This window comes from Mobula hypostoma, chromosome 23 (assembly GCF_963921235.1).
Source record: "Mobula hypostoma chromosome 23, sMobHyp1.1, whole genome shotgun sequence".
Lineage (NCBI taxonomy): Eukaryota > Metazoa > Chordata > Chondrichthyes > Myliobatiformes > Myliobatidae > Mobula > Mobula hypostoma.
In genome coordinates this window covers 40,053,653-40,071,806 of record NC_086119.1, presented here as the reverse complement: position 1 = coordinate 40,071,806, position 18,154 = coordinate 40,053,653, and the positions used below count along the sequence as shown (strand labels likewise).

The window sequence follows — 18,154 nt, the reverse complement described above, 5'->3', positions numbered from 1 at the left end:
ATTTAACGTTATATTTCTAACAGGAAACAAACTATTTAATTATCCAATGTGTCAGTATTTTGTTAGGACATCTTGCTATCTACTTATATAAAAGTAACACTGTCTACATGAATATTGATCTGCCTTTGGCAATAACTCAAATTCAATTTGCATAGAATTCATGGGAGTAGTAACAGTGCATAGATATATGTTCCTCTCAGCAACTTTTTCCACCATCCTTATTGTCAGGGTTTAAAAGAATAGGCTCGGTAAAAAAAAATTACCAGGCAGTACCAATAGAAGCCCAAGGTAATTCCTCTCCTATTTTCCTATCTGGCCCACTATCATTCCAGACAATGCTGATCCCTGCTTGCCTGAAAGCACACAGAGCAGAAAACACAAATGAACTGAAAATACAGAAAATCAATTACAGATAATACTGTAAATCAATTCAAAGTACAGTTAAAATCTACAACCAATGTTCATGGCTGTCTGTTCCCTATCCTGATCTTAATAATGCTCAAGTGAGGGTGAGATGAAACCCGTTAATCCACGAAAAGCTCCTTTGAAAGAATAATTCTGATAATCACCTCAGGATGCAAAGTCCACAAATTAACTCCCTGGGGATTGTGAGAGAACAACATGCACTGCACTCTCACAGATACAAGTAGTAACCTAAAGCTTCTGTAACTGTCTATAAAGGTTGGTGGCATTAAGGATAGTGTAGAAGGTTTTCATAGGGTACAATGGAATATTGACAGGATGCAGAGCTGGACTGACAAGTGACAGGTGGAACTCATTCTAAAACAGTGTGAAGTGATATATACTGGAAAGTTGAACTTGAAGGCAGAATGCAAGGCTAATGGCAGGTTTCTCAGCAGTGCAGATGAACAGATAGATGTTGGTGAGCAAGTCCATAGATCGCTCAAATTTCCTGTGAAAGATGATAGGCTGATTAAGGCAGTGTATGGTGTGTTGGCCTTCATTAGTCAGGGGATTAAATAATGTTGCAGTTCTATAAAACTCCGGTCAGACCACACCTGAAGCATTGTGTTCATTATAGGAAGCATGTGAAAGCTTTAAAGAGGGTGCAGAGAAGATTTACCAGGATGCTGCCTGGATTAAAGAATATATCTTATGAGGAAAGGTTGAGTGAACTAAGGGTTTTCAAAGCAGGATGAGAGGAGACTTTATAGAGGTGTATAAGATGATAAGAGGCATAGAGTGGACAGCCAGCACCTTTTTTCCTAGAGTGGCAATGGCTAATATGAGATGACATAATTTTAAGGTGATTGAAGGAAAGTATAGGGATGATGTCGAAGGTAAGGTTTTTACACAGAGAGTGGTAAGTGCACGGGGTGCATTCCTGGGGTGAATTGAATTGACTTTTTCCATCGAGATGCAACACTGAGTGTCACAGGAAGTCATTCCTGCCTGTGGCTATCAAACTTTACAACTCCTCCCTTGGAGGGTCAGACACCCTGAGCCAATAGGCTGGCCCTGGACTTATTTCCATTTGGCATAATTTACATATTATTATTTAATTATTTACAGTTTTATATTGCTATATTTATACTCTATTCTTGGTTGGTGCAACTGTAACGAAACCCAATTTCCCTCGGGATCAATGAAGTATGTCTATCTACCTATTTACTTACATCCTTCACATACATGAGGAGTGAAAATCTTTACGTTATGTCTCCATTCAAATGTGCAATGTGCAATTACAGTAATTTATAATACATATTATGTACAACAGGATAGTCAATATATGACATAGAAATACAGTTGTGTCAGCATGAATTAATCAGTCTGATGGCCTGGTGGAAGAAGCTGTCCTGGAGCTTGTTGATTCTGGCTTTTATGCTGCGGTACCATTTCCCGGATGGTAGCAGCTGGAATAGTTTGTGGTTGGGGTGACTCAGGTCTCCAATGATCTTTTGGGCCCTTTTTGCACACCTGTCTTTGTAAATGTCCTGAATAGTGGGAAGTTCACATCTACAGATGCGTTGGGCTGTCTGCACCACTCTCTGTAGAGTCCTGTGATTGAGGGAAGTACAGTTCCCATACCAGGCAGTGATACAGACAGTCGGGATGCTCTCAGTTGTGCCCCTACATAAAGTTCTTAGAATTTGGGGGGCCATACCAAACTTCTTCAACTGTCCAAGATCCTCAGTGATGTTTATGCCGAGGAACTTAAAGCTGTTCACCTTCTCAACCCCAGATCCATTGATGTCTATAGGGGTTAGCCTGTCTCCATTCCTCCCGTAGTACACAATCAGCTCCTTTGTTTTTGCAACGTTGAGGGAGAAGTTATTTTCTTCACACTACTGTGTCAGGGTGATGACTTCCTTTCTGTAGGCTGCCTCATTATTATTTGAGATTAGGCCTATCAGTGTGGTGTCGTCAGCAGATTGGAGCTGTGGGTGGCAACACAGTCATGGGTATACAGAGAGTAAAGGGAGGTCTTAGTACATAGCCCTGAGGGGCACCTGTGTTAAGGGTCTGAGGGGCAGAGGTGAGGGAGCCCACTCTTACCACCTGCTGGCAATCTGACAGGAAGTCCAGGATGGTGGTAAAGGCAGATATTTTAGGCACATGGATGAAAGAAAAATGGAGGGTTATGCAGGATGGAAGGATTAGATCGATCTTGGAGTGGTTTAAAAGGTCGGCACAACATTGTAGGCCAAAGGGTCTGCACTGTGCTGTACTGTTCTATGAATAGTGAAGATTGGCTTGCTACAATTCTTAAAAATATATGAAAACCTTTAAAATCAACATGTAGAAGAGGATACTGTTGCTTCCAAAGGGATACTCACCCTCAGGCTGATCTTCGCTTCTTATAGACATTTCAAAGTTGAATGGATAAGAAAAGTAGGCAACATTCTCCTATTTGAAATAATAACAGCAATTACAACAGGGCAAAATACTAAGCACCAATACTTAAAGTTTAAGACAATTTTTTGTTTCTGGCTTAGAATCCCAAGAATATTTTGAAAATTTAGCAATCACTGGTGACCCAGTTAATATAACATGATTCCTGATAGCACTATTGATCCTTCAGTCTGATACCCATAGAATCCCTATCTACCCTTCAAAAGGACACTTGATTGGCATGTTATTTCTGACCCGGGAACTTGGAGGAAACTCCTCTAACTCCTCTCTGCTGGTGCTCTCTCAGCAAAGACCACTACCCTGGTGTGGGGGTTCGTAATGGGATGGGCTAGGGTGATAAATGTGGTGACTGACAGCATCTGTCCCATACGTTGACTTATCTCCCAAATCCCGCAATCTCAGTTGGAGGAGATGGAAGCTGCCATCTCCGCTTCTCTGTTCGGCTGCACAATTTTTCTCAGCATGTGGTAACAAGCTTTATGGTGGTCGTTGGCCTTGGAGCAAGGAGAGGGGAAAAACAGCAACATCCATTATGAGAGAAGCTGGAGGATACAGGCTGTAAGTTCCTATAGTGGAAACCTGGCATCAACCCCAACCCTCCACTGGTACTCCCACAGCAAAAAGATCTGTCTGCACTGGTGTGGAGAACCTGCCTATGGAGCATGTATCTACAGCCAGTCCCCAGTAGTAGCTGCACTCAACATGTTGGTCAGTGTGCAGCTTGGAAGTAGGTACAGAGGAGATGTCAGGGTAAGTTGTTTTTTTTAATATACACAGAGTGGTGAGGGCATGGAATGGGCTGCTTGGCAATGGTGGTGGAGGCGGATACGAAAGGGTCTTTTAAGAGACTCCTAGCTAGGCACATGGAGCTTAGAAAAATAGAGGGCTATGGGTAACCCTAGGTAATTTCTAAGTAAGTACATGTTCAGTACAGCTTTGTGGGCCGAAAGCCCTGTATTGTGTTGTAGGTTTTCTATGTTTCTATACTGCTCACACCAACTTCCTCAACACCACTGAAGCACTGGTGCTGGACAGGGATTCAATGTCAGGTTCCTGGCACCACACAGCTGTGGCTTTAAAGAGTTTACACTAGAGCCCTAAAATACAGTACTGTCAGTAATACATGCACCTTTTAGTGCTGTTGCCATTAACACTCCTGATCCCAGAAATCCACTCTGTGAACTGTACCTGTTAAAGTACAACAGAGTTTTATTACAATTTTGTTCCTTTTCTAATTTTCCTATTTATTTTCATAAATCAATTTCCAGATCAGGCATTTAAGTTGTTAGCTTTGCTCAGTCGAGAGCTTGTGAATTCAAATACTACTCGAATGACTTAAGTGCAGAATCTAGTGTGATATTCCAAGAACATCTTTCTGATGAGATAGCAAACCACATCTATGCTGTATAATAGGTAATACTGTATTTGTTAAAAACAAACCTCAATTATATCATTGAAACAGATTATATGCTAATAATACTGTTTGCTAAAACACCTGGGTGTTAAACTTCCACTTCACAGCATCTCATTAGCAAATTTTGTTTCAAGCTACCTCTGGTCGAGATGGCGCCTGCATATAATGCTCCTTTGGTCAACATCTTCTGGATAGATCATTAAGTCATCCTTTTCCCTTCTTTTATGTATTTTACGTTTGCTTCTTGTCTTGGCTGTGATTCTGGAACTGTTGGAACCCGTGTTTTGCTGTTTGGAGATCGTTTGGATGCTTCAGTACTCCGCAAGCTTCAAGAGGATTCTGGGAGGCAGAGGCAGTGTGAGCAAACCTTGTGGCGAAAAGGCTGCAAGATGGCGTGCGAGCTGATGTTTGATCCTATTTCGCTGATTAAAGTGACAAGGGCGAATGAAACATCAAGCCGAGTGCTGAAGTTTGGAGTTCGTATGGATGTTTCAGCGCTCTGCAGTCTCTGAGGTTCACGCATGCTGCCTCCCAGAATCCTCACATAGTGGGCAGGCTGTTATACGACGTTTGGCTCCATTTCACCGATTAAAGCTTCCACTGTTCGCCGATTAAAGTGATAACGGAGATTGAAGCATGGAAGCGTATGCAGAGGGTGAGCATCGGCTGCCTGTCTTTTGATAGGTTGCTCTGTACTGGAGAGGACAGAGCCTGCTGCTGTGCACGGGCCCGTAGAGTATTCTCCAGGACTTCGGATTATAGAGTCCATTTTTCAGTCTTATAGCTTTTATATTCTGTGTTTTTTCACCCAATCTTCTCTTTTTTTTTGTGTGGGGAGGGGAATTTTGTGGTTGATGTGCCTGATCTGTTTTGTTTGTTTTTTTTTGTACAGGAGGGATTTGGGGGTCGATGTGCTTGATTCATTTTGCTTGTTTCTGTGTGGGGAGGGGAATTTGGGTTTGAGGTGCCCGATTCATTTTGCTTAGTTTTTGTAGGGGCGGAAGGATTTAGGGGTTGATGTGCCTGATTCGTTTGGTCGTTTTTTTTGTGCAGGAGAAAGGATTTGGGGGTTGATGTGCCTGTTCTGTTTTGGGTTTTTTTTGTGGGGAGGGGAGGTGGAATTTGGGGGTTGATGATTGTGCTGCCTTTCTTTCCTTCTTTCATGGTTTCATGGCTACCTGGAGAACTGAAGAATTGCAGAGCTGTACATTTTGATAATAAATGAACTCTGATTGTACAGTCAATGGAGAACAAGACTGATGACTTAAGGGCAAGATTGCCGTATCAGAAAGAAATGAGGAATTGCTAAATTCTCTGTTTCATGGAGATGTGGCTCACTCTGGACATGCTGGTAACATTGGTAAGACCCTTACCAGGTCATCAACCTTAGTAGCACAAGTCTGTGTCACTCCTGACAACTGCTGGCTTGGAGGACAGGTCCAATCTAGGCATTAACAAATGAAGATGTTATTTAGACTCTGCAAGCACTATGTATCTGTGGTGATATTAGACCTCAAGCTCAATGACATGTCACAAAAAATGGCAAACAGTTCAACAATTCAGAGATTTTGTCGTTATTTCCATTAGGAAACTCACCCACTCATTCACTTCAATAGCAACTCATACAAAATGCTGAAGGAACTCAGCTGATGTATGGTCTCAGTCTGAAATGTTGACCTTTCACTTCCCCCACAGATGCTACCTGACCTGCTGAGTTGCTCCAACATTGTAGCATCTCTAGTCTCTCGTGTCTCCATTCATTTCAATATTTTGCTTTAATGAAAAAAGTGTAAAGCAGACCAAACCATTAAAGCATCTATAGCTAAGCATGTTATACCACGTATATATAAAGCATTCAATTCAGCTACCTTATACTCCCTCGCAGTCCAAGGTCTTTCCCAGGAAAGTGCTAGGAACATTTTTGTTAGTTAATTAAAGCACACGCTTCAGGTTTATAATTATAGTTTAAGCACACAAAGTTTTAAACAAAACAAGTCACAGGTCTTCTTTGTGTTGAGAAGTCATTGCTGGAAACTATGCTGTAAACCATTTCAACAGAACTGCAACAAGTTGATGAGTGGTCTGTGATTGTTGCTCATGTTATGCTCAGACACATCGTTCACTTACCTGTAGCTCATAATTTCTTCCCCTACTCTGAAATTTCAGCACCCTGTACTCGCATATGCTTCCTGTCTCCATGGAAATAGTTCATCTTGCCTCCAAATACATTCCAGACCTAACACCCTAATGGGAAACTATTTCAATATTTTAAAATATAAGTTTATTTTGATCCAAATAATGTATTATGTTTTTTCTAATTAAACTTCAATGGCTTATTTTGGTGTTGGAGAAAAGTCCGTCATTTACAAGCAAATTAACCACCCTAGCAACCATCTTCTAAACAATCAATCCTAGTTCATTTGTGGATTTCAGCCAAAAGATCACAAGTTTGTTCCATTCCAAGATATAAGGCCAAGCTCAGTACACATTGTTGTATTACACGCACCAATTTTCAGCTAAGATGTTAACAGAGGCCCATTTCAAAGTTACGAGGGTCCCATGGCACCATTTGAATAAGAGAAGTTTATTTCTGTTCAGTGCAGCAAATATAGTTTGTCATTTATTTCACTTCTCAGTGAACAATGCCACAGGACACAATAGACTCAAAAGTTCAAAGCAAATTTATTTTTGATGCACATGGCAGAGCTTAGGAGGACAATGGCGCCTAACGGCGACTCCTTTGTTTGCATCTTTGGAAACAGCTCTATTTCCACCTTTAATATCTTTATTTTTCCCTTTCAGGGTTCTTTTGAAGACCCTGAATGGAGTTACACGCAGATTTTGTTTCTTTGAGGGAATGGGACCCGTTCTCGGGGTTCCACGACTAGCCGTTATTCAGCATGCCAAGGGTTTGGCCTGAGAGTCTTGATCGTGTTCGGAAGCCTAAGATCTTGAGGCTCTGGAGACGGATGGATCGAGGGTCAGTGTCTTGGCAGGAGGCTCGTGTCATCGGGGAGGCCTGAAAATCTTTCACTGTGGGCCCAAAGACCCGAGGTCTATGCAATCCTTGGACACAGAACTCGAAAAAAGCAGCGAAATGGACTTTTAACATCGTAAACCAGCGGGTTGTTGTTATGTCTCCTGCTTGCTGTGAAAATGGGGGACACGTCCCTCTCCCTTGCCAGGGAGAGAGAGAACCTGTGGTTTGTTGAATGTTCGATGAGAAGCGTTTGGGGTAACTTTGGTCTGTGTCTTTGCTATTGCTTAGCACACGCTTGGGCTCGGTGATGGTACCGATGCACCTTTTTTTTTGCTGGTGGGGTGAGGGGGGTTCGTTGCTTGCTGCCACTTACACACAGGAGGGTGGAACTGGGGGGATCTTGGGGTTGTCACGTTTAACTGTCATTCATTCTTCGGGGTACTTCTATTTTTTGTGGATGCTTGCAAAGAAAAAGCATTTCAAGATGTATATTGTATACATTTCTCTGACATTAAATTCCACCTTTGAACATACTGTATATGTCACTATAAATTACCCAGAGAGTCATTTTCTTAAAGGCGATTCACAGTTAATACAAAGAAACACATTAGAATCAATGAAAAACTGAACACAAGACAGACAAAAAAAAAACAATATGCAGAAGACTACAAACTGCAAATCCAAAAAGAAAAATAGTAGGGAATAAATAAACAACGAATATTATGATTATTATGAATATTATGTCCTGACGAAGGGTCTTGGCCTGAAACGTCGACTGCACCTCTTCCTAGAGATGCTGCCTGGCCTGCTGCGTTCACCAGCAACTTTGATGTGTGTTGGTTGAACGAATATTATGAGATGAAGAGTCCTTGAAAGTGGGTCCATAGGTTGCGGGAACATGTCAGTGTTAGGTCGAGTGAAGTTGTCCCATCTGGTTCAACAGCCTGATGGTTGAGGGGTTATAACTGTTCCTGAACCTGGTGGTGTTGGTCCTGAAGCTCCTGTACCTTCCTCCTGATGGCAGTGGTGAGAAGAGAGCATGGACTGGATAGAGGGGGTCCTCGATAACGGATTCTGCTTTCTTGCAACAGTGCTTTTTGTAGATGTGCTTAATGGTGGGAAAGGCTCTACCCGTGATGGACTGGGCTGTATCCACTACTTTTTATGGGCCTTTCTGTTCAAGGGCATTATTATTTCCATTCCAAGCCGTGATGTAACCACACATCTATAGAAGTTTGCCACAGTTTTAGATGACATGCCAAACTGTTGCAAACATTTAAGAAAGTATCCATGCTTTCTTTGTAATAGCATCTACGTGCTTGACCCAGGACAGATCCTCTGAAATGTTAACACAGAGGAATCTAAAGTTGCTGACCCTTTTCATTTCTGATCACCTGATGAGGTCTGGCTCATGGACCTCTAGTTTCCTCTTGCTGTAGTCAATAATCAGCTCCTTGCTGAGATTGAGTGAGAGGTTGATGTAGTGGCACCATTCAACCAAATTTTCAGCCTCTCTCCTATATGCTGATTTGTCCCCACCTTTGATTCAGCCAACAACAATGCTGTTGTCAGCAAACTTAAATATATAACAATAAACATGACTTTGACTACAGATGCTAAAATCTGGAGTAACAATCAAGATACAAGAGGAGATCAGCGTGTCTGGACTCCCAAAGAAGAGCTCTGACCCAAAACGTCAACAGTCAATTTCCGTCCACAGATGCTGCCTAACCTGAATTCTACCAGCATCTTGTTTGTTATGACACAGGATATCTGCTAATAGGAATAAAAAGGTCAACCAAGTCTGCAGAGAAATAAATCAAGGTGGTCCCTCTTGTAAAATCTGAAATTCTGCAAAACGTAATTATTCTGTAAATGGTAACGTGTTAGAATGTCAATTCTGAGGCAAACAAATTATGATGAGATTATTCAGACTTCGATGGAAATCAAAACGATTGATGCAGCCATGAAAGAAATAGATTGCAAATGAACTATTTTTCTAAACCTTGCCACTCGATTGCTTTTCTGAGCTGCTCATACACTTCTGTACCAGGATCAGGGAGGTGGGTAAAAGATATTGCAGCACTGTGGGGGTAATTTTCAGAATTAGATCATTATCACTGACAGACATCGTGAAATTTGTTGTTTAGTGGCAGCAGTACAGTGCATTACATAAAAATTTGCTGCAAGTCACAATTGAAAATAAATAAAGAAAGAAAGAAAGAAAGTGAAAGAGAAATAATGAGGTCGTGTGCATGGGTTCATGGGCCATTCAGAAATCTGACGGCAGAGCAGAAGAAGCTGTTAGCATCTGTACGGGTCTTCAAGCTCCCATACCTCCTCCTTGGTGGAAGTAATGAGAAGAGGGCATGTCCCTGATGGTGAAGATCTTTAATGACGGATGCCACATTTTTGATGGGAATCTCCCTTTACTCATACTAGTGTATCAGTATGGAAGTGGTGACCTGTGAAAACTCCACTCATGTTGCTGCTGAGAAGCAATGTGTCAGGCATTGCACCCTAAGATGAAAGGTGTGAGGAAAAGAGGAGGATATATAAACAGAAAGACACAATACATAATATAGTAGAAAGTACAGATATATTCATTAACACATGTTCACAAACAAAAATCAAGTGGAATACTCACTCTCTGGAAGTTCAAGGAAGAATTGCACATAAAGGTTGTCATATTCAAACCCATGAGCTGACACTGAAAACAAGAACAGCATCAGTTCAAACACATTATTAGGCTAATCTCTGGAAACAGACCAGATAACTCAAGGACTGTATTCAGATACGCTAAATTTACACACAGGGCAAAGTTCATCCATAAATGTACTTTTTCTAGGTTCCATACACCAATCTCCCAGACATTTCCCAACCCTGATATTCGGAGCAGTGAAACCAGTGGCCATCTCCTGCTATCAAAGTCAGACCTCAACATTCTCATCAAAGTGGAGCAGCATAAGTGAAATTTGAAATTCAGCTTAATGCATGACAATGTAGGCAGACCAGAGTTTGTGGCTGTTTAGTCTGCTCACAGACGTGCAAGCATCTTTTTAGAAATGACAGTCTGCCTTGTAATTATCACTCTTCTCCTAAGATAAACAGGCAGAGAAACTTAATAAGAGGAAATGCATCCCATAATAAAATAAGATTTGAGGAGCATTCAAAGTAATCAAACTTGCGGAATATGTGGAAAAACACCTAGCCTAGTCATAAAACAAAGATTGTGATCATTAATGTTGACCAACTATCTGACTACAGCTCAAGAAAACTGTTGTTGGATTTGTTAAATCCACAAAACATGGAGAAATATTAATTTTCACTTGTATCTGAACTGTAACAGTCAATGCTTTCTATAGTAAAGGAAAAGGGTACAAAAAAAAGCTATCCATCCATTCCGACTTGGCTTAGAACTTGCATGTGTATTCAAATCACAGCCTATTTTGACAATCCTGTTGCATATGGAGAAACGTGAACAGTCCTCTAATCCCTCAGATCTGATCCCCAAGATAACAGTTTACAAAATTGTAATAGATTTAACAACAACTACTCTTCGTGCATGGTATTAGTGCATTTTAGTTAGTTAGTTACTGCCTGTTACACCACTGGCAGCATTAGTGCATTTTTGCAGACTAATTATTATGTTTTACCAATTTAAAGCAAGGAAATCAGTTTTTCTATTCTGATCCATTACATGGCATACAAACATTATCTGGCATTCTGACACAGATATTGGAGTATACTTTGCAAGTTTGCAGACGAGTTAGGAGTCTATGGCAAAGACGGTAGGTGGGAAAAGCACTCCATGGACCTTGATATGATGGAGTGAAGTGGGGGGGGAGGAGGGACAGTCAGAACTGCTTTTGGTAAATGTTAAGGTAAATAATGTAATACACTTCGGTTTGCAAAAACAAGTTTGATGAAAAAGCAACTGATCTCAATATTACTGTTCATAATTCCCTTTGTGTTCATGTCCAGTGCTGGAAATGATATCCAAATCATCGTGTTTACCATCACAATTATTCAGTACAAAGCAAAACCTAGAGAATTGTCTTCTTTAACCCATTAATTGGTTTTACTTGGTGCCTTGTTTTGGTCTCCCTGTCAGGTAGATGAAATGGAAACACTGGACGCAGGTCAAATGAAGATCCCAAGAATAATTCCCAACCTTAACTTTTTCAGAGAAAGTATGAATAGAAAAGGAAACAGTTAGAAACTTGTCATTTTTATTTTAAAATATTGAAGATCTAGTTTATGCTCATGAGTAGATTATTTCAATTAGGTTCAAAGAGATAGAAGTTGAACATTCTAGTTAAGCAAGAGCAGTAATGGCTAAAAGTTTAGACATTTTTCCCTTCCTCCATGGCCAGGAAGCCTATGTTATATCAGTGAGACCTGATGCAGATTAGGGGACTGTTTTGTCAAGCACTTACTCTCTGTCCACCTCAAAAGGATCTCCCAGGGGACCACCAATTTCAATTCAGCACCTATTCTATGTCTGTCCATGGCCTCCTCAACCACCATGATGAGGCCAACATCAGATTGGAGGAACAATAGCTCATATTCCAACTGGGTAGCCTCCAGCCTGATGGAATGAACATCGATTTCCCCAACTTCCAGTACACTCTCCCCCTTCCTCCTCCTCTCTTTTGCTGTTCTCCATTATGGCTATCCCCTCAGCCCTTCTCTTCTGCTCACCTGCCCATCACCTCCCTCTGGTTCCTTACCTCCTTTCCTTTTTTCCATGCTTCACTGTCCTCTCCGATCAGGTTCTTCTTCACCCCTTTATATCTTCCACATATCCCCTCCCTCACCCACCCACCTTTCCCTTTATCTAGTCTCATCTATCAGCTGTCTTCTTCTTCTTCTTCTTCTTCATTCTGCCCCCCTTCCTTTCCAGACCAGATGAATAGTCATAGTCACACTTTATTGATCCCAGGAGGAAATTGGTTGAAAGGGTCAACCAAAGGGTCAATGAAGGGTCTCAGCCTGCAACATCGACTGTTTATTCTCCTGCAAAGATGCTCAAAATTCCCAGCATCCAACATTTACAGAATGTCAAAAGTTTCTATGGTGCAAGCAGCACCTCATCTATGGTACAAGTTTCTGCTTACAGCAGAGTGCAGATTCACTTACCATTCAAATAGAATTAGTCCAGCTCCAAACCTGAAACCAGGAAGTGGCCACATAGGAGGAATAACATCACGGAAATAATGGTCGAGCTAATCTTTCGGACTCCAGGGTATTTTCAGACTTGCTTTTCCCTAAGCTCATACATTTTTAAAAAATATATTTTCCTGTCTCTTCTATTTGATCATGTGGCTGCAGACATTAGTTATAAAATGCACTGCTCAGCGCATGATGGCATATGGGACACACTTCATGGATCAACTGAACTTCTTTCCTTTATCTTACACAGATTTGCAGCCTATGGATCACCCAAGCAACCTTCTAGTTCACACAGCTTATTAAAGAATACAGTGATATATTTATACAGAGTGATCTTGGTCTCTTTCTTGTGAGGCTTGTGGTCATGAACTTATCTAGATTTAAGCTAGTGAGAACATAAAGATTATAAATCAAATCTAATACAGATCCAACTTACCAACTTCACCATTCACAAACACCTGAAGAAAACCCATAGGAGGCTGCAAATTAAGGATGAAATCTGTTTAAAATACTGAAAATCCTATAGCACATTGTGACAGCACATGAGGCCACTGCCTATGGCTGTGATCGTCACGTTATCCATAGGGGGTTGATCACATTAAAGTGATTAATAAATACAGATCATTCTTATTAGAAATGGAGACAGAGATGAAGGCAGGTCTCAGTACCCATGACTTGTAAAGAAGACTGACGAGTGATCTCACTTTATTTAAAAATGCTAAAGGTTTAATAGACTAGGTAATATTCTAATAGGGTGGTGGGGTGGAGATGTCTCTACCAAAGGAGGTACAAGGCTCCGCTAGCCTGCAGGTTACCCTTGGGCAAGGTGTAGCACCTATTTAGCCCCCCAGTCAGGGTCACGTGAAACCATGGGAGCAGGTGGTGGATGGTCCAATGAGCAGCTGTGCATATCACGTCCTGGTTATATAATCAACCATTGCCCAATAGTGATTGAGTAAATTCAACAGGGTGAATAGTCTACTCATGTCCGATTAAAATCAACAATGGCAGTGTCGTTTGGTCTTGGAAGTTGAACGAATTTGAACTCTATTTCATTACTATTGCAATGAAATTACAATTTCTATTTTCTTCCTCCATCTCCAATACTTTGCACAATCTTCTCCAGAAAGGCCTCTTTCTCCTTTATGTATGTACGGACAAGAGCAAAAATGCACCCTGCTCAAGACCATTCTGATATCAGTCACGAGATGCACACAGAAAAGCACTTCTGGATCAATGTCTGTTCTCAAACAGAAGCTAAAGGCAAGGGTATGAGGCACAGTACACAGAAACTTATTTGCCACAAGATGGCACTGTAGACAGTGTTTCAATTCCCCAACACAAGCTTTCAGTCAGGAAACTAGTCTGATCAATTCAAAGCAAACCATCACAGGAGCAGGTGAATAAAAAAAAAGGATAAAAGGAGATTTAGCAAAAGTACTCAAATAGAAGATCATTGAAGAAAAAAAATATCAATGGCAGATAACTCAAGGATCTAGACTTAATCAGGTTTACATATGTGTATGGTTGAATGACAATAAATTTGAACTGAATCAGCGGAAACAAAAAAAATTCTGATAGGATCATGAAAATGATTCAATAATAACTATTAAGAGAAGTTAGATAATCAATTAAAATGGGAGTATTGAAAAATTTGGGGATGGAATATTGGATAAAACCAGCAGAGGGCCTCTATACATTAATAACAACTTGATCTTGATGTAGATTAAATAGAAATTTATTCGTGGTTTTTGTTGGTTGGTATATGAACTACAGTATTCCAGAAAGTAAAGACAACTTCAACATGGGGAATCACAATGTCCACTGAAAAGCAGATTCAGGGACACCAGGAAATGTCATTACCCCAAGATGTGCTGAGGTGGCCACGTTTAGCTGGAACAGGAGCTATAAGCAGAGCCATGGAGAGACTAAACTCAAACTGACTCCTCCTAGCCGTGACTGCCATTCAGTGACTACAGCTGAAAAAAAAACTCAATTTAATATAGTTTAAATAAAGTTCAACTATCTAGTGAGCTTTCTGATGTTGCAATCCTTTTCATCCTGCTTTAGGTGGAATGGAAAAGTGATTTGGGAAGCTCAGTAAGGATTAATGCTATTTTGCAAATGCCATAACCAAAGGATGAGAAGTAGTTACAAAGGGAAATGACTTCACCTACTAAAGAGAACAGCAGCATGGACTGGCCCAACACTGGAGCATCTGGACAATTTAAAAGGCAATTACATTAGACTATTGTTTGTCTATAACTCTGCCTTCAATACTATAATTCTAAGTAGACACATCTCCATACTCCAAACGTAGGACTCTACACCTCCCTTTACAACGGGATCCTCAACATGATTATTTTCAACACTACCACCCTACAGACCTGCATCTTCAGCCCCTTACTCTACTCCCTATAAGCTCACAAATGCGTGAGCATATTCTGCTCTAACTCCATCTACAAGCTTGCAGATGATACCACCGTAGTGAGTCGTATCTCAAATAATGATGTACAGGAAGGAAGCACAGAGCCAAGTGACATGGTGTCCTGACAACAATCTTTTCCTTAATGTCAGCAAAAATTAAGAACTGGTTATTGACTTCAGGAAGGACAAACTACTTTTTACATCAACAGTGCTGAGGTCTAGAGAGCTTCAAGTTCCCAGGAGTGAATATCATCAACAGCCTGTCCTAGTCGAACCACACTGATGCCAGAGCCAAGGAAGCTCACCACCACCTCTACCTCCTCAGGAGGCTAACGAAATTTGACATGTCCCTTTGACACTCAACAAATTTTACCGATGCATTATAGAAATAATTCTATCTGGATGCAATGTGGCTTGGTATGGCAACTGCTCTGCCATGACAAGAAACTGCAGAGACTGTTGTGCACAGCTCAGCACATCACAGAAACTTCTCATGGCCTCAGTAAAGCAGCCAGCGTAATCAAAGATCTCACCCACCCTGGACATTCACTCTTCTCCCCACTCCCATCGGGCACAAGATACATGAAAGCACACTCCACTGGGCTTGAGGGCAGCTTCTACTCCTGTTGAATGCTTCTATAGTATGACTGACTTCACAATCTACCTCGTTGTGACTTTGCACCTTCTGTGTACCTCCACTGCACCTTCTCTGTACTGTAACACTTCACTTTGCAATGTTATAGTTTTACTTTGTATTTCAATGAACCACTGTAATGCACTGAACTGTATGGATGGTATGTGAGACAAGTTTTTCACTGTACCCTGGTACATGTGACAATAATAATAAACCAAAGGAAAGCAAAATGCCATCAACTCCAACCTCAAGTGATGATATCATTATCGAGTCCAATGGTCAGCTTGGTGCTGCCTGCAAAGAATGGGAATTCTTTTCAACACATATTGGTTGGATTCAGGCAACTTGAACATGTATCTTCAAATAATATTGTTCCTTTTTAATAAAGTCTAAACAGGATAAAATATATACTTACAGTTTCAAATTCATCTCCAACCAAAGTACTGAGATATTCTTTGTGTCTGTTGTACAGCTATCATAAAGAGAGAGAAAAAATATCAGGTTATGCAAATTTAAAGACAATACATGCATAACATCATACATTCCCATTGCATAACCAACACAGTATCAATTAGAGCACTGTATATAAACAATACTTTAAGTGCAGTTAAGAGTAATTTTATCGTGCACCAGATGAGGAAAGCGACAGGTAACCGGACTTGGGTAAATGGCAAGAACCTTTTCTCCTTACCTACATGAATGTTGTCCTATTTCACCCATTTAGCTGCACTGCCACAAACGAATTTGCAGCTTTTTATTGACAAACCACATCATCATCAGGCTTTATTTTATCATTATTCTCTTCCAGGAAAGAAAGGGTTCAATAGGGATCAGCCCATGATTGAATGGCGGAGCAGACCCAATGGGCCGAATGGCGCACTTCTGCTCCTATATCTTATGGTCTACTGCCTCTTACTATTATGGATGCTTCTGCAAAGCTCATAGTATTTAATAATATGGGCGTGAAGAAGGAAAAGTAGAGAAAGGGAGCAAGACCAATATATTTTTGGCACCTTAGTCACCTGCTACATACCCACATGTATAGAGACAACGAAAGCCTATCACCAAACACAAACTGCGCTGAAGATTCACGTCAATAACAGTAATATCTATCAGTAGAGGCAAGTGCAGGAGCTACTTCAAACTCTTACAACACAGGTCCTTTCTAGTCAGCAGCAGGGAATCCTGCATGTCAATCAACCTGCAAGGAAGTATTCCATCACGAAGTCACAAATTCTCTTTAAGAGTCCTGTCAATTCCCATATGACCCTTTGGAAAACACACAGAAGACACTTATAATGAACTATCCAAAACCTTCATCAATGCTTGAGATTAAACAGTCTGAGGTGTTGACTCGAAGTGCTCTTCAGAAAAGACTGGCAGTTTGGTAGGACAGAGGAGAGTGGGGAGTCAGGGACTTCAACACTGACAAGTCCATTCAACAACTGTTGAGCAGTCACAGAATCTGCCCCAGTGTTAGTGATTATGACTTGCTATTTAATATTGTACAGCTGAACAACAGTTCAACCCAGTTTGTAATCATTATTGCGACATTATTACCAATCCATTAAATGTTCTGGTGATACCTTATTTGGATCAACTAGGACAGAGAATGATGACCAAACTCAAAACTGAATTAAACTGAGTCTCAGTTAAAATGTAGAATCCTTTTTATTTGTAAATATGGCAGTAAGTACAAGTAAAGAAAAACTATAAACACTAATGAGCTTAAGACATTATTTTAGGACCTAGAACCAAAGATAGCAGGAAAACTCCCTAGTCTTATTTATAACTATGTAATCTTTCTCATATACTCATCATCACACCTGAAAGCAACAGTCCTACCTACCTATCTATTAATTAATTAATTACACGCCGGCGCAGACCCACCGTTGCTCTCAGCAGGAATTTTTTTTTCACAACTGAAACTACATGGCACTTTAATAAAACATTATATAATAAGAAAACTCCAGCTGCGTGGCAACAAAGGCTCTGTGTGCAGAAGCACTTCAGTTACTGCTCAGCCGCACACCCACGCAGCTTAGAGGGAACAGCATCTGAAAGATAATGCTGCCGTCCTTCACCACAAAACTAGAGTGTCTTCTACCTGCAAAGGGATGGGGGTGGTGGAGAAAAAAAATGTATAATGCAACTATTGGACTCAAAAGAGAAGCAATGAGAATAGACTTGTTAGAGCAAAATGCCTTTTGCTGAGTACTGCTGTCTGCCACGTTCCCAGCTACAGGAGTTCATGTTCAGGGAGACACTGGCGCTTGGTGCAGCCACCACAAAGGCTCTGTGAGAAAGGACCACAATCAAAAGTCCCACAGATAGAGCTGAGAGTTGTCAACTATGATGGAGGAAGAAATACAATTACATGAAAAGGAAGATGTTTACAAAGGAGACACAAGAGTCTGCTGATGCTGGAACCTTGAGCAAAAAGAACAAACTGCTGGAAGAACTTCCGCCTGGTTGCAGGGCCTTGTTCTGAAATAATGAACACCTCTTTGTCTCAACAGATGCTGTTCAACCTACAAACTTCCTCCAGGTGTTTTGAAAGCACTGGTATAGTAGATGTTGGCATCAGAACAGTTACAACAAAGCCAGAGAAACTGAGAAAGGAAAGGCATGGTGGAAGTTGCTGTGAGAA

General features: G+C 40.9%; 1 protein-coding gene across 2 annotated transcripts in view; it reads right to left on the bottom strand.

Moving 5' to 3' along the window:
* Positions 1-18,154, bottom strand: part of mks1 (MKS transition zone complex subunit 1) — a 55,279-nt gene that overhangs the window by 16,577 nt on the left and 20,548 nt on the right. For both annotated transcript variants that reach the window (XM_063031220.1, XM_063031219.1), the window contains exons 9-13: positions 15,920-15,976; positions 12,880-12,922; positions 9,916-9,978; positions 5,662-5,732; positions 2,799-2,868 (exon numbers count right to left, since the gene is read on the bottom strand). In XM_063031220.1, the coding sequence (XP_062887290.1) occupies positions 2,799-2,868; positions 5,662-5,732; positions 9,916-9,978; positions 12,880-12,922; positions 15,920-15,976 (304 nt within the window). The remainder of the gene's footprint in view (positions 1-2,798; positions 2,869-5,661; positions 5,733-9,915; positions 9,979-12,879; positions 12,923-15,919; positions 15,977-18,154) is intronic.